We start from the raw sequence: 16,069 nt of genomic DNA, 5'->3' as shown, positions 1-16,069 counted from the left end.
GTATATTACTTATCCTTCTGGGATTTTATAATGTTGTTTAACACTTTCTTTCACCCAAATCTGCTTCTTCTCTGCGACAGTACCTTTTGTTTCACGGTTTGTTTACACTCGTCAAGCTTCCAACATGGCCGCGCACATCCCAGAATGCTATGTGTAATCCGATCACAAGCCCTATAGCCGGTTAACCGGTTAACTGCGTACATCCCTATTTTGTGTGTTTATTGTCTTCAGATAAACAGATTTGCTCTCACAAAGTTTGAAATCAGACATCTTGTGATTTTACTGCATGAAAAAATATTTGCTATTTTTAGCTGATGTCTACGGAAACATCATCTATTGCTTTGGGCAAGAGAATGAATGGTGCAGTGTTAAATGAGTTTCTACTCAGTTTTTCTCTGCAGTCAGTGAGTACGTTTACATGCAGCCAATATCCGGGTTATGATCGGGTTAAGGTCGGCATTCGGGTTTCCGAGTTGATCAGAATAACCCGTTTACAAGCAAGAGTTAACCCGAATTTGCATAACCCGTTTTCAATGTGGACGTTGGGGTAGCGTCAGGACGTATGGACGACGTCAAGACGCAATATGCGTCATTTCCAGTTCTTCTTGTTCCGGTATCTGTGAAAACAACAACATGTTTCCCAGTTCGGAAGAGATAGCGAGCGCGTTTGTTTGTGCTTTATTGCTGGTATTGACCCACCAGCAGCTCTTACAACGACTGTGCGTACTGGCCTTCATTCGAAGGAGAGTACGTGAGGAAGAAATTGCAAATATAGAGAGAGCTGCCCTAAACATATCCAACATATCGACGGTACCCGTTACCACCATAGCCCCGCGGACACTTTGGATGAAGGTGCGCAGTCAGGACTGGTGGGAGCGGGTTGTAATGATGTAGTTCACGGACACGGATTGGCGTGAGAATTTCCGTATGTCACGTCAATCATTTGCTAAACTTTGTGGTATGATGGAAAGAGTGATGGAGCCCAGTGTAGTAACCATCCGCACACCAGTGCCTACAGGAATGCGCGTTGCCATGGTGCTGTATAAACTAGCAAGCTGTGCAGAGTGTCGTTTGATAGCAAACCAATTTGGAGTGCACAAGAGCACCGTGAAGAAGATGGTGTACCTATTCTGCCACGGAATGGTCGACTCAAGTCATCAAAACACTGATCCGGGTACCCAGTTTGGAGGAGGCATGTGGCATTGCACAAAGATTTGAACGTGCCCACTCCATTCCTCAAATCATAGGTAAAATGTTTCCTGCTCTTATGTCTTGTTAATGTCAGTAGTTTTCTGAGAGTAGGCTAAATGTGAACTATACTATTTATGTAGGCTACACTGCTGTGTGCATACTTTTTCGTTTTTTTTTTTTTTTTTTTACTTTTTATGATAGGTTGTGTGGATGGGAGCCACATCCCTTGCTTGCCTCCAAGTGATGGCTACAGAGACTTCATAAACAGGAAGGGATGGCCATCCTATGTCCTCCAGGGAGTCTGTGATGACAAATACTGGTAGGTGTTTTGCCATTCCCAGCTTTTGTATTCATGATTATGATTTGTATATAATGTTGACAGACACACATCACTAAGCTATATTAGAACCACTCACAAACATCAATTGAGAGGTTCTCTGTTCAAAAAAAACATCAACAGCTTATATGTACAAATAATTATGTCATTACTGACCTGAAATAATTTTTCTAACTTTTTGCCACTAATCACACCGCTCCCACTACATCTTGATTCACTGTGATACATTTTCCATAGTTTTTGGAGTGTGAGCTGCAAAATGCCTGGTTCAGCACATGACGCCAATGCACTCCGCCAGTCCAATCTGTTCAACAATGCACAATACTTCCCAAAGGTGGGTAATGCATTAAAACTTTTGGTATTTAAATGCAAGTTGCACACCTGCCACATATCTAAGATGCATTATGACATAATTTAGGAAGAATAATATTTCTATCTGTCCCACTTTAGAGAGCAGTGCAGATCGAGGGGCAGGATGTGGATTTCTTCCTGCTGGGAGATCCTGCGTACCCACTGATGCCCTGGCTAATGAAGGGCTATCTGCAGTCCCCAAGACTGACACCACAAGAGGAAAGCTTCAACGTCTATTTGAGTTCTGCTAGAACAACTATAGAGATAGCATTTGGTCGACTGAAATCTTGTTTCTGTGTTCTGTTGAAGCGCAGTGACTTCCATTTTACTTTCACACCATACGTGGTAGCAACCTGTTGTGCTCTACACAACTTTTGTGAGATGGAGAAGGAGCATGTTAATCCCAGATGGGCAGAGGAGGCCACATCAGTAGAAAGGCTGTTTCCACAGCCTGTGTCACAGGTCAATAGGGCTGATAACAGTGCAGCCTCAGCTATCAGACGGGCCCTGATTACCTTGCTGCACGTGTCCCACTCCGTAAGCGCTTAGTAAGAGCGTGAGTGTGCAGGACGAATGGCTCTGATAGGAAACAAACAACTTTAAACTGTAAGCTCGATACTTTTCAAAACTCTTTATTTTCTAAGTTTTAAAAGATGTTTATCTGCCTTCTCCTTTGTTGCTGTGCACCTCTGAAAAAGAACAGGTATATGCAATGTTCAAATAAAATGTCAACACATACAAGTTTTCTAGTAAGTTTAATAAAACATTTGTTCTTTAATAAAGCACATAACAAAATAACATTTTGGTTTTGCTTTTTAAATGTGAGGTTGATTCAGAAATCATTTGAGACATGAGTGCCTCATCACTGGCATGTCTCAACTGCCTTTGCTGCTCAAACCATTGCTTCTGCGTTTGCTGCATTCTCTCATGAACTGTTGATGTTGAGTAAGTGAAGCGGCTCCACGGTGCCTGGACCTGCGACTTGACCCACCTAGAGCAGACATGACAGGCCTTAGAAAGTGTTGGGTAAGTTCTCTCTTAGTGTTCGACTATTATCACTTTTTGCATTCTTATGAAACTTGTGGATTCTAGAAGATGTTTCTTTACCTTTAGGTGACGTGTCAGAATGTCACCTGCTCCTTCGTCATAAACAATCCTACAATTCTGAGTTTACTAAGAATGCAAAAGTGACAATAGTCCTTAGTTTGGGTCCACGGTTATATTACATAATATCTCATAATCACTGTAATCAAATTATCCACTAAAGAAAGGTACTATTTTCAGACATTACACAAGGAGGAGGAGTGACCTGGGGTTACAATACGCTATAACCAGTTATGCCTTTAGTAACAGTATTTAGAAAGCTCACCAGGAGTAGCTGCAGTGGGATTTGATGGCTGTGTAGACTGGCAAGGCACAGTCATTGAAGGTCCACCTTCTCCAATATCTGCATCTGGCCAGAAATAAAAACAAGCAAAATGTTACAGCTTGATGTTAAAAAATATGTTAATGATAGGTTAAACACAGATGGGTCGACGCATGTATCTAACTCCGACAGCGAAACCCTTTGTTGGCATACGTATTGGATTGAGAAAGTCATGTGACTTACCTGTGTTTTCATCCATAACATCATCATCATCCTCTCCTTCAAGATGAACCAGACCGATGAACACAGAGGTTTCCTCGTCACTCCAAAAGTGTGGTGCTGTGCCGGCTGCGACTCGCCATGTTGCTCCCAACTTGTTTACTTCCGGTATTCTGGCGCATACAAGATGTGTCGCTACTCAAAAGACCAAGATTCCTTGCGAACAGAGCATGCGCAGAACACACGCTTTGATGGGGATATCCCGATATGCGTTTACACGACCAAACTTTCGGGTTAGAAAAGGGTTACCCCAGGTGTAGTAACCGGGTTTTTAAAAACCCGGTTATGAGCATATCCGGGTTTTTGACAGTGTTTACATGGCCGTGCCGAACCGGGTTATTGCGAATATCCGGGTTTTAAAAGGGTTACTGGCTGCATGTAAACGCACTGAGTTTAGTCAACACCCTTACTGCATACTTTGTCCTTTTTGAGATTCATGTGCAACTTTGCATCGCAGTGCAAATGCAAATTTGAAAACAAGTTTCACTTCTTACTTGGAAGGTCAAGATCACTCTGGAGATCAAATGAAAGGCAGTTTTGATTGTACACGCTGGCTTCTGAACTCTTGTTGTTTTACATTGGGGCACGGTTCTTGCTAGGTGTAAGGTCATTAGCATGGGAGTAATTTGCATAAAATCACTTGCTGCACATGAACTGCGTTTACATGCAGCCAGTAACCCTTTTAAAACCCGAATATTCACAATAACCCGGTTCCGCAGGTCCATGTAAACACCGCCAAAAACCCGGATATGCTCATAACTGGGTTTTTAAAAACCTGGTTACTACACCTGGGGTAACCCTTTTCTAACCCGAATGTTTGGTCGTGTAAACGCATATCGGGATATCCCCATCAAAGCGTGTGTTCTGCGCATGCTCTGTTCGCAAGGAATCTTGGTCTTTTGAGTAGCGAGACGTCTTGTATGCGCCAGAACACCGGAAGTAAACAACAAGTTGGGAGCAACATGGCGAGTCGCGGCACAGCACCACACTTTTGGAGTGACGAGGAAACTAAAGCGCAAACAAACGCGGTCGCTATCTCTTCCGAACTGGGAAACATGTTGTTGTTTTCACGGATACCGGAACAAGAAGAACCGGAAATGATGCATATTGCGTCTGGACGTAGTCCATACGTCCTGACGCTACCCCAACGTCCGCATTTATATCGGGTTATGCAAGTTAGGGGTAACTCTTTCTATTTATGCTTGTAAACGGGTTATTCTGATCAACTCAGAAACCCACATCCCGACCTTAACCCGATCATAACCCGGATATTGACTGCATGTAAACGTAGTCATTGTAGAATGGATTTAAAAGGTTTTTTGTTTTTCACAATGTTGATAATGGGGAAAAAACAAGGATGTACATGAGTGAAGAATTTTATAATTGCTTACATGTCATTCATTTGAATAACCCGCTTTAAACGTGTAGTTTGCGATTTAGAGATGGTAAAATGCTGGTGTCAAATTTAGATTTAGCAATTGACACTTTAAAAATTCAGTTTTGTACCAAGTACAAAAAATCTTGTGGAGTATTTTTACTAAAAAAACTAATGAAAATAAATAGGATGTTCAGTCATACTGGTATTTTATTTGACTGGTAAATGACTTGAATTTGTGTAGCGCCTTCTACGGTTCTATAACCCTTCAGGGGGCTTGACAGTACGTCATTCACACACTGGTGGTTATGAGCTACACCGTAGCCTCAGCTGCCCTGAGGCACACTAACAAAAGCATGGCTGCTGAACACTGGTGCCACCGGTCCTTCCAACCACTAACAGCAGTCTGGCGGGACCCGATCCTGCAACCCTTCGGTCGTGAGACTGGCACTTAACCCCTCTTCCACCATTGCCCCATTGAGCTTTAATGGAGACACAACAGCTGTGACTTTTTACAATGTCTCAGTCAGAATTGATGTATGTATTTCTCAGCTGGGAGTTACCCTAAACCAGGACTATTCGATTCCGGGCCTCGAGGGTCGGTATCCAGCACGTTTTGGTTTTAACCCTGCTTCAACACACCTGATTTCAATCAGCAGGTGATTAAAGGGCTTCTGCAGACCTGATCAGCTGCTGCACAGGGGATTCAACCTCTGAATCTAGCGTGTTGGACCAGAGAGACCACTAAAGCGTGCTGGACACCGGCCCTTGAGGCCCAGAATTGAATAGCCCTGCCCTAAACCACACTTTGTCTTGTCATGTCACATGCTAATTTCCTTTTTGTTTCTCCACTTTTAGATAAACCATCATGATTCCAATCACTGAGCTCCGGTACTTTGCCGACACCCAGCCAGCATACCGAATCCTGAAGCCATGGTGGGACGTTTTCACAGACTACCTCTCGATCATCATGCTGATGATCGCAGTGTTCGGTGGGACGCTGCAAGTCACGCAGGACAAGATGATTTGCCTGCCCTGCAAGTGGGTTGTCAACATGTCATGCGAGACCAAGCCCATCTCCAACATAACCCTCCTTTATCCACCAGAACCCAAGGGCATTCAGAACGACCTGGACCGACATCAGTATAACTTTGTAGACGCCGTCTGCTACGAGAACAAACTCCACTGGTTTGCCAAATATTTTCCTTATCTGGTGCTGCTCCACACCCTCATCTTCCTGGCCTGTAGCAACTTCTGGTTCAAGTTCCCCCGCACAAGCTCTAAACTAGAGCACTTTGTCTCCATCCTCCTCAAGTGCTTCGACTCCCCGTGGACAACAAGAGCTTTGTCTGAGACCGTGGTGGAGGAGAGCGACCCTAAAACGGTGGGGAAGACGAATGGCTCCATGGACAAGAAGACCTCGAGTGTGAGCGAGGACGTTGAGGCCAGTGTGCCCATGCTCCAGCGAACAAAGTCCAGGATCGAGCAGGGCATTGTGGATCGCTCAGAAACTGGTGTTTTAGATAAAAAGGAAGGAGAGCAGGCCAAAGCGCTCTTTGAGAAGGTCAAGAAGTTCAGGATCCACGTTGAGGAAGGAGATATAGTCTACCGCCTTTACATACGCCAGACTATCATTAAAGTCATAAAGTTTATACTGATAATTAGCTACACTGCCTATTACGTCAGGTACATCAGGTTCAGTGTAGTGTGTCCGGTGAACATTGAGAAACTAACGGGGTATAGCATGTTTTATTGTGCTCATCCATTAGCAACTCTTTTTAAGATTTTGGCCTGTTTTTACATCAGCTTAGTCGTGGTCTATGGTCTCATCTGCATGTACACCCTTTGTTGGATGCTCAGACGCTCCCTGAAACGATACTCCTTCGAGTCAATCCGTGAGGAAAGCAGCTATAGCGACATCCCTGACGTGAAGAATGACTTTGCCTTCATGCTTCACATGATAGATCAGTATGATCCTCTGTACTCAAAGCGCTTTGCTGTGTTTCTGTCAGAGGTCAGCGAGAACAAACTGAGGCAACTGAACTTAAACAATGAGTGGACACTGGAGAAGCTAAGGCAGCGTATCACTAAGAACTCCCAAGAGAAACTGGAGCTTCACCTCTTCATGCTCAGTGGGATCCCAGACACAGTGTTCGATCTGGTGGAGCTAGAGGTGCTCAAGCTGGAGCTCATCCCAGATGTGACTATTCCTCCCATCATTGCTCAGCTTTCCAGCCTAAAGGAGATGTGGCTCTACCACACTCCCGCTAAAATCGAGGCTCCAGCTCTGGCTTTCCTGAGAGAAAACCTTAAGTCGCTCCACATCAAGTTCACTGATATCAAGGAGATCCCACTGTGGATCTACAGCTTGAAGAACCTCAGTGAGCTGCACCTAACTGGGAACCTGAGTGCTGAGAACAATCGTTTTATTGTCATTGATGGTCTCAGAGAGCTCAAAAGTCTCAAAGTGCTGCGTCTGAAAAGCAACCTGACCAAACTTCCGCAGGTGGTCACCGACGTGGGTGTGCACCTTCAGAAGCTTTCCATCAACAACGAGGGCACCAAGCTGATGGTGCTAAACAGCCTCAAGAAAATGGTTAACCTGACAGAACTCGAGCTTGTTCGCTGCGACCTTGAACGCATCCCGCACTCCATCTTCAGTTTGCACAACCTGCAGGAGATCGACCTGAAGGATAACAACCTGAAGACGATAGAGGAGATCATCAGTTTTCAGCACCTGCACCGCCTCGTGTGCCTGAAGCTCTGGTACAACCAGATCGCTTACATCCCGATTCAGATCGGAACGCTGACCAACATGGAGAGGCTTTACCTCAACAGAAACAAGATCGAGAAGATACCCAGCCAGCTCTTCTTCTGCCGCAAGTTACGCTTCTTGGACCTGAGTCACAACAATCTGACTAGCATCCACCCTGATGTGGGCTTCCTCCAGAACCTTCAGTACTTTGCTGTGACAGCAAACAGGGTAAGAGGGAAAAAACTGTAACTTTGTTGTTTGGCATCAAACTGGAGAATCAATACCTTCATCAGAAACCTGCCAAATCAGGTCCTATGGCAGACATGCAGCTGGCAAGAGCCAATTTTATTTCCTTATTACAGTTTGATTGTGAATTACCAAATATATGTTATATTAACGTTAGCTAATAAATATTAAAATTTTAACTCATTCACTGCCAGCCATTTCCTGATCACTAACGGCCTTTGCTGCCAGCGTTTCTCACCGTTTTTACTGTTTTTTTAAGAGTCACAGAACGTTGCGCGCTAGAATGATGTCAACGCCAAAACAACCAAAACAAAGAGGAGACTCACCTCTTACATCAGGAAGAGTCCGCGTGTTTCGAGCGTTATCCGTTCTTTCATAATCCGTTGTCAAATTGTGATCGGCAGACACTTTTCCGGTTCGCGCCTCACTTTTTTTTTTACAGGAACGGCCCAAAACGATCTCCTAACACATGGATGTTTTGCTTCCTGATCATGTGATGTGTGACGTATGCGGATGAAGATTGGCTTCAGGGCTGAGATCTTTGCTCTCTCAGCGCGGGGGCTCGTTCCGATGCTCAAACAGTAAAAAAATGCAAATGACGACTTTAGTCGTCATTGGCAGTGAACGGTTGGATCTAAAATGACGACTTTAGTCGTCAATGGCAGTGAATGAGTTAAAAAGTAGATATTATTATATACTTTAGGCTTCAATTGGTCAATTTCTTCATTACACACTGTCATTCCATTAATAGTTTGTCTCCAACCTTTACGGTTCTAGTATATGTGATGATAACTTTAAGTCATGTTTTTAACAGTTGTGCTTGTGTTTTTAAAGGATTTACCCAATAACCAAATTTATTATTGTAAAAGTAGACCTTGTCTTATTAGATGAAAGCACTTTGGTCAGAAAACCCCACCTTTTGTTCTTTTGTGCCATTTCAGGCCAATAAATAAGCTTCACGATACATTTGTAGCCACATTTTGACTTTGCTACACAAATACCATCCGGTTTTGAAAAGAACAAATGTTTGCAAAACAACATGGCTTTCAAAATGATCAAGCCCATCATAAAAACTGTGGGATCTATTCCCTTTGAGAGGTCATTTGAATAAACTTTCTTTTCAGCTCACGAGCATTCAAACAGCATGATCATGTGTTTTTAGTGAAGGCCACCATTACTGCTGTTTTACTGCGTTTACTTGTGTGGCTGCTCGCTGTAAATAGCCTCCAGCAGATTAGTGAGCTGCTGCGAGTAGCTCAAGACTGCTCTGATGTTTTTTGTGCTTTTAATGCCTGTTCAGGTCTCTTACACGTTCAGCTCCCAAATCAGTTCAAATGAGCTGCAACACTGAGTCCATGTTAAAATGTAGTCAAACGTCATTTCTGTTGACATGTCGGAGACTCAGTTTGTGTATTTTTAGAATCAAGTTCTTCTTTCTTGTTTGGATTTTCTCTTCAGGGGCCGACACATAGAATCAACATTCTTATGGAATCAAGTTCTATTAACAAGCATATAAATGACATGGGACCCAGTGGCTTTTTAAAGAAACGTTTTCCGTTATAGGCACACAGATTCATATTGGTTTAGAATTCTCTTCAATAGCTCTCGCTCACTTTTCTGCCCTTTTACCTTCTCCGTTTCAGATCGAAACATTGCCCCCTGAACTGTTCCAGTGTAAGAAGCTTCGCACTCTGAATCTGGGGAACAACTGCTTACAGACGCTGCCGTCGCGCTTCGGCGAGCTCACTGGGCTGACCCAGCTGGAGCTGAGGGGCAACCGGCTAGAGTGCCTCCCAGTGGAGCTCGGCGAGTGCAGGCTGTTGAAGAGGAGCGGCCTGGTGGTGGAGGAGGACCTGTTCAACACGCTGCCAACAGAAGTCAAAGAGCAGCTCTGGAGGGCCGATAAAGAGCAAGCTTGATCCAAACTCCTGCAGAGAGGAAACATAATCCTGGAGGTTTGTTCAGAGCTAGACAAAAGAAGGAGCACTGCTGACCATGCAGGCAAAGAAAAAGTGACCATTTGGTATTTGTTTGGTGAACTGGCAGGACCAGCAAATGTAAGGACATCACAGATCTCCACATTGCATATGATTTCTTTTGTGCTCCTAAGGATATGGCTCATAACCCACCCCTGAAATCGGATTTAGTTTAGAAACTGCAAAAAATGCTGGTAGTATATGAATATGCATGCCACAGAAGGAGACATCTTTGCAGGACTCAGCTGGACGAACTGAACATTTTCAGAGCAGCACCTGCCTCTCCTCTGGCCTTCAGACTTTAGGAGAAGTTTTGACACTTTCAGCGCAGTATTAAGTAAAACATGCTGCTCCTCGTAGCCGATCTGTTGAGGCATGTGCTCTTTTCTTCAGGTTCCCTTTACTCTGCTCAGAGGCATATTTTATCATGCACCCAAAAGTCTCTGGTGATGACTAGAAAAACACCCCACAGTTCAATCCTTAATGCTGGAGAACTTTACAGAACTGCTGTCAGAAGTCACGGGCACAAACTCTTAAGTCAATAAACACCATGCTCATTCTAACTCCATCATGTGTGGCCAACTGTTACCTGCACGTGGAGCAGAGTTTCTGCATCACCTAACATCATGTTTACTTAAGCATGTGAAACAAGCTTCTATTTTACATGGCTGAAGCTTTCACAGTATAAACACGTCTTAATGGGCTGTTGTACTTTGGGATAGAAACACAAGCTGAATGCATATTTGGACTTTTGAGACACTGTGAATAAGGTATTTCTTAAGCCAATGCTTGTGTTGTGGCCAAGTGTATTAAGTGACCTTTTTTTTCCTCTCAGAGCTTATTAATTTTGCTTGAACCACACTGAGATAAAATGAGCCTTCCCTGTATCAAATCCACAAAAATACTAACGTTATGAGAATGTCAGTATATTGTTTTGGTTTTAAATATAGGCAAGCTTGCACAAGCCAAGCATTTAACAGGTCGGTGATCTACACTTTGATCATTACATTAAGGTAATTTTTGTTTAAACATTATTTGTGGCATGTTTGTAAGATCTGTTTTCAAGGATCAGTCAAAAAAAGACAATCTTACACAAAATACTCGAATAAAGCAATCACGAAGAACATTTCAGTGAATTTCAAAAGCAAAAACCTAGGGCAGAAGCAAAGTCAAGGTGCTCTATAGCAAAGATGAACCAAATCAGGCCGTTCTGAATAAAAGAAGGGCTGCCACAAATGACAGTTGTTGACAATTAAGTTGACTAATCTTGTCATTCATAAGTATAGCTTATTGCGCTAGGATGCTCCAGTATACCCATCATTAGCTTCTAGTGTGATCAGCTATGTGCCATATAATAATAAAGACAAGATGGTAGCTTATTAAACAACTTTTAATTAACATTGTAACTTGTTGAATCGAGTCAAATCGAGGTAGGCGCCTAAAAAAATGTACAAAATCACGCCTATGAATACGAATAACTCTGTTGATGTTAGCAGCTAACAAGAGGTAATTAGATTACAGAGGCGACTTCTCGTTCTCCGCCAAGACGTGCTTCCTTTTAAGATGCTCGTGCATCGCCGATGTGCTCCCGTGAAAGGAGAGTTTCACTTTGCAGATTTTGCACTCTCCAAGCTTATCTTGTTTTTGTGAAATTCTCCAAAATATTTGAGCTACTGCGCATGTGCATCAAGCTGAAAGACAGAAAGCAGCAGCTGAGGGTGCCACAGCAGGCAACATTTTAAAAATGCTCATAGAATAATTTACATCAACTACTGAATTTATAGTCAACTATTTTGTTTGTCGAACGTCATCGTGACGAATCGACTAATCGTGGCTGAACTACATAAAAGTCTAAATAGACTGAGTAATACAAAAGTAAGTGAGAACCAAAACGTGTGCCAAAGAATTAAAAAGTAGCAGTTAAGAAAAAACATGTATTGAAGTTTAAATATTTACATATAATTTCATTTTAAGTTTGAGTGATTTTATTTTTTGCTTTTGAAATTCACAGTTTCGCTTCTGAAATTTTTTGGGAGTTGATGTATTTGGGTATATTTGGTATGAGACTGTATTTTTTATTGATCCTTTTGGCACACATCTTATTCCATACATGTTTAAATCATACATGTAAGGCAAGAAAAAAAAAGACTCCAGTACTGTTTTCTCTAACAGCATATATCACAACCTGTTCCAAGAAAAGTGGACATTTGTCCCTAATGTGTTTATTCATTCATGAGGACAAGCAGGAAACTGCAGAGTGGAGGGAACTGGTTTTGACCAGCCTCCACAAGGGAAGCAGTTCTTTGTCAAGTAAGAGGCCGCAGCATGGTAAACTCGCCATCCCTGCTCCAAATTGTTGCAGCATGCTTTGCTGCTTGAAACACTTTTCCTGTTAAGACCTGGGATTTAATAGGATCATTTGGAGTAAATCTGCTACATCTCCTCCTGCCAGACGTCTCTTACTGCTAATCTGGCCTTAGCTTTTACAAGCTACACCCTCTTAACGATCACAAACATCATTCGGGCTTTTATTTTTGCGTGCTGTAAAATGTATATCGCTGACATAGTTGGCGTTCTTGTTTAGTGTGCATGACCTGGTTTTATTTTTACCAGCTGTTTTCTTTGATTCTTAAAAAGGGTACTGAGAGTAACAGTGACACCTAGTGGTGCCGTTTTTAGTGAAGTAGTTACGGAATTTTATTTGACCTTTGACCTGAAGGAGTTTGCTGCAGGAATAACCTTCCTACATGAGGCAAATTGTATCATTTACATTTGTTTTAGACACTTATTTTAGAAGAAAAAGCAAATAAAGTTAATAAGTAAACTAGTCCAAAAACGGAAACCTTTGACTGTTGATAATTCCGAATGATTTTCTAAAACAACAACCCAGAAGTTGTTGATAATTAGAGGACCTGAAAGCACTGCCACCAAGTCCTCAATATTCTTATTTTTGTTGAGCTCAGAACCAAACTCCTTCTATGTGCCTTTAATGGCAGTAATGTGGACGTTCTTCCATTTAGAATGACGTGCTGCTCACACAATCACCGCTTCACTCATGTAGCAAATGGATCAGATAATAAAACAGTTCTTAGTAAAAGTGTCCTTTGAATGAGTCTCAGTTTCACATTCTGTTCTTTAAAACGCCTTAAACAGTGGTTTCATTGCAAAGATCCAGGCAGACATTTGCTCCCTGAGGCCATTGTGCTTTTGCACGGCACTTTAAAGTGCAGAAAGTGAAGCTTCAGTGTTGAATGTGTCAACTAGCAAACAGTTTTAAAGATCTGGGACAAAGGTCAGAGCCAAAATCGATGACGAAGGAGAAATGGTTGCATTCCTCCTGAAAGTGTCAAATCTGACACGTTGGTTTGGTGCCAAGTGAAATGTGTTTTTCTAATGATGTAACGGGTGGTTACCGTACGCCTGTGAGATGTCGAACGGTGTGCGTTTATAGAATTGAGGTTGCAGCACGATCCCTTCTACAGAGATGAGTTCATCTTTGTGGTGTAATGGACAGTTGGTGCAGGGCCAGGCTGGATCAGGTCTTTTATGTCTCTCCAAAGTAAATCTGATATCGTAATGTGGATCGTTGTGGTGCAGTGCAGTTGTTAGCAACCTGCCTTTCTGCACCACTGAGTCAGATTAGGATACATGTCACAGAATTAATTGAGGAATAAAAGTGCTGGGAGCATAACATACTGCAAAGAGCTACAAAAAGAAAAACTGTTTTAGGTTGAAAACTGAATTGTTATGACTTTTATTCAAATTTGCTAACATTTCTGACTACATATTGATATATGTACTTGGTTTTTTGTGTAATCTGGTCTAGTTTGTTCCCTCCCATTTTAGAGGACATGCCTCTGTATTTTTCCATTTAATTCCTTCTCCTTCATGACCTTCAGAGTTATGAGTCGGACACATTGTCTGTCACTGTCGCCTCTGACTGACTCACACGTTTCACTCCCAGCCCACTCCCTTTCCTCTCACGTCAGCATTCAAGTGAAGATCTGATTCAAACGTCAAGTCAGATATTTACAAAAACCAAGAGAAAAGGGGGAAGTTTTCGTCACTTGTCGCTCGGTTTCAAGAAAACACGAGTACTTGTATTTGACTTTGTCATGCCAGCAGCAGCTTGTTTTTATTCAAATGCAATAGTGTTATTTGAGCTTTTTTTTGTTCACTTTAGTTTTTACTTTTCTTGGTGCAAAACTGCATCTCGTTTGTGTGTGATGTGTGCCTTTATGTGTGTGACAACGTTTTCTGTTTGTTTTTTAGACAGAAATCACTTGTTTGAATTCTTTAAAGCAGACTGTCTCGTCTGGTTTTCTTGGACACAACTACTGAAGTGACTCGACAATCTTTCTACAATAGAGATGAACTCAAATGGATTCATTACATTTTGAGAAGGTCATTTTTTTGTTCTGTTCATCCAGGATTTCAGTATTGATAAACTAGCGTTGGGTGAAATGCGTTGTTGCTAAACTTCCATGGTTATAAATAATCTATGGCTCTATGTAAACTTATTTTTAATGAAATGATTGTATTTTAGTGTACCTATTATCTGTGTCCTGATGCCTGTAGATCAGGGACTTAGGAGAACCATTGTTTTCAGTTGTTTATTTTTTATGTATTTTTCATTTTTAAAGCATGAGTTTGTTGACGCTGAACCGGTGTGCTGTATACGAAAGCCACACACTTAACCCCAAGCAACAGATCTTTGAATATAAGCTAAACTGACACGGCCTTTATCAATTTTTTTTGCCAAGTAAATAAACACGAGCTTTTTCAGCATCTGTAATAGTAAAACTTTGGTTTCTGAATGATCAGATCCTACTTTTGTACCACTCTGACAAAGGACAATAAATTAACACTTGAAACTGTAATATTGCAGCTGAACATGTTAATTCAAGTTTCTTTTAATTATTGTTGTACAGGACTATAACATATATGTCTTTGCTTTTGCATAAAAATAAGTTAGTAAGGAGTTATAGAACTAAAATCAACACCTCACACACAGGCAGTGTTTTAAAGTACCAACATAAACTGCTCATAAGAAGAATGGTAAACAAACAAAACAAAAGTTACTGTAGATTGAGATTCAATTGCAAACATTAAAATAAATAGTTTGCAAGCATCCGTTTACAAATATGATGGCACCTTTCACTCAGTTTCTTCTTCTGAGTCATAGAGTCTTGCAGGATTTTTAGACAGAAAATTGGTGCAACCTATTTTCTCAGCACCGTCTGTTAGGATTTTCATTTCTGCTGGGTCCGAGAATGCTCCTCCTGATTGAATCTCCTTTAGCGAGCTGCCCCCTCACCCCAGTTCTTTTAATCACTGGGGAGAATTGACCAGGACACACTTAAACAAGATCACAGATAAGCTTCAGTAATGACCATGACTCAGTAGCTTCAGTTAACTTGATTTTTATGGTGAAAAGCAGAGAAAAGATGCAGAGAACAGGCCTGGACCCTTCAAAAACCATTTATAGTGATGATCATTCAAAACTAACTTCCGTACATCATATGTAATACCCTACTCTAGGCTCCTCCCACTCAGTGGACAGGGCACTCCTTCAACGTTTCAGTGTTTGATGATGTGTGAGACTGGCCAGTCTCATTCTCACTGATGGAATAACAGACATGTGATGACATTGTGACAGGAAAGGTGCTTAATATTTGCGGTTTACTCAGAAGTATATTATTACTGATTCAGTCTGATTTTAGATTTTAAAAATGCCAATTTTCTCACAGTTGCTTGTCTCCAACATTCACAGCCTAGTGGGATACTGGATTTAAACACTTATTTATGTAAATAATTAGGGATGCACCGATTTGACATTTTTGGGCCGATACGACATCCGATATTAATATCACTCTTATGGCCGATACCGATATACTATTAATGCTTCTAAAAGCAGCAGATTTTGTATAGAATGAAAATTATTAAAGCTGAATTAATATTATGTACACACACCACACATTTACAATTCTGAGATGATTACCATCACTGTCACATGACTAAACACACACCACCACCATCCACCCTCTGAAACAGATAAAATATAAATAATAACAAATGGAAACAAGATGGAAAAAATATTGCTTGTTAATATCGGCCCAGATATCAATATGTAAAAAAATTAATAACATATGCCGATATCGATGCCGATATAATATAAAAGCATAAATGTGTG

At 41.6% G+C, this 16,069-nt stretch overlaps 1 protein-coding gene and 1 long non-coding RNA gene across 3 annotated transcripts in view; one reads left to right on the top strand and one right to left on the bottom strand.

Annotated features, from left to right (window-relative positions):
- lrrc8aa (leucine rich repeat containing 8 VRAC subunit Aa) overlaps positions 1 to 14,756 on the top strand; it is a 29,400-nt gene extending 14,644 nt beyond the window's left edge. For both annotated transcript variants that reach the window (XM_054744497.2, XM_070552402.1), the window contains exons 2-3: positions 5,758 to 7,882; positions 9,544 to 14,756. In XM_054744497.2, the coding sequence (XP_054600472.2) occupies positions 5,768 to 7,882; positions 9,544 to 9,819 (2,391 nt within the window). In that variant the 5' untranslated portion in view covers positions 5,758 to 5,767 and the 3' untranslated portion in view covers positions 9,820 to 14,756. The remainder of the gene's footprint in view (positions 1 to 5,757; positions 7,883 to 9,543) is intronic.
- On the bottom strand, positions 2,802 to 3,572 carry LOC139070341 (uncharacterized). Its single transcript, XR_011520881.1, has 3 exons — positions 3,489 to 3,572; positions 3,249 to 3,332; positions 2,802 to 2,870 (listed from the first exon to the last, which is right to left on the bottom strand). It is a non-coding gene; the product is annotated as an uncharacterized lncRNA (long non-coding RNA).
- Positions 14,757 to 16,069: the final 1,313 nt, after the last annotated feature.

The sequence above is a fragment of the Nothobranchius furzeri genome, chromosome 6, assembly GCF_043380555.1.
Source record: "Nothobranchius furzeri strain GRZ-AD chromosome 6, NfurGRZ-RIMD1, whole genome shotgun sequence".
Lineage (NCBI taxonomy): Eukaryota > Metazoa > Chordata > Actinopteri > Cyprinodontiformes > Nothobranchiidae > Nothobranchius > Nothobranchius furzeri.
Note: the sequence above shows the minus strand (reverse complement) of the source record. Positions and strands in the feature narration are given on the sequence as shown.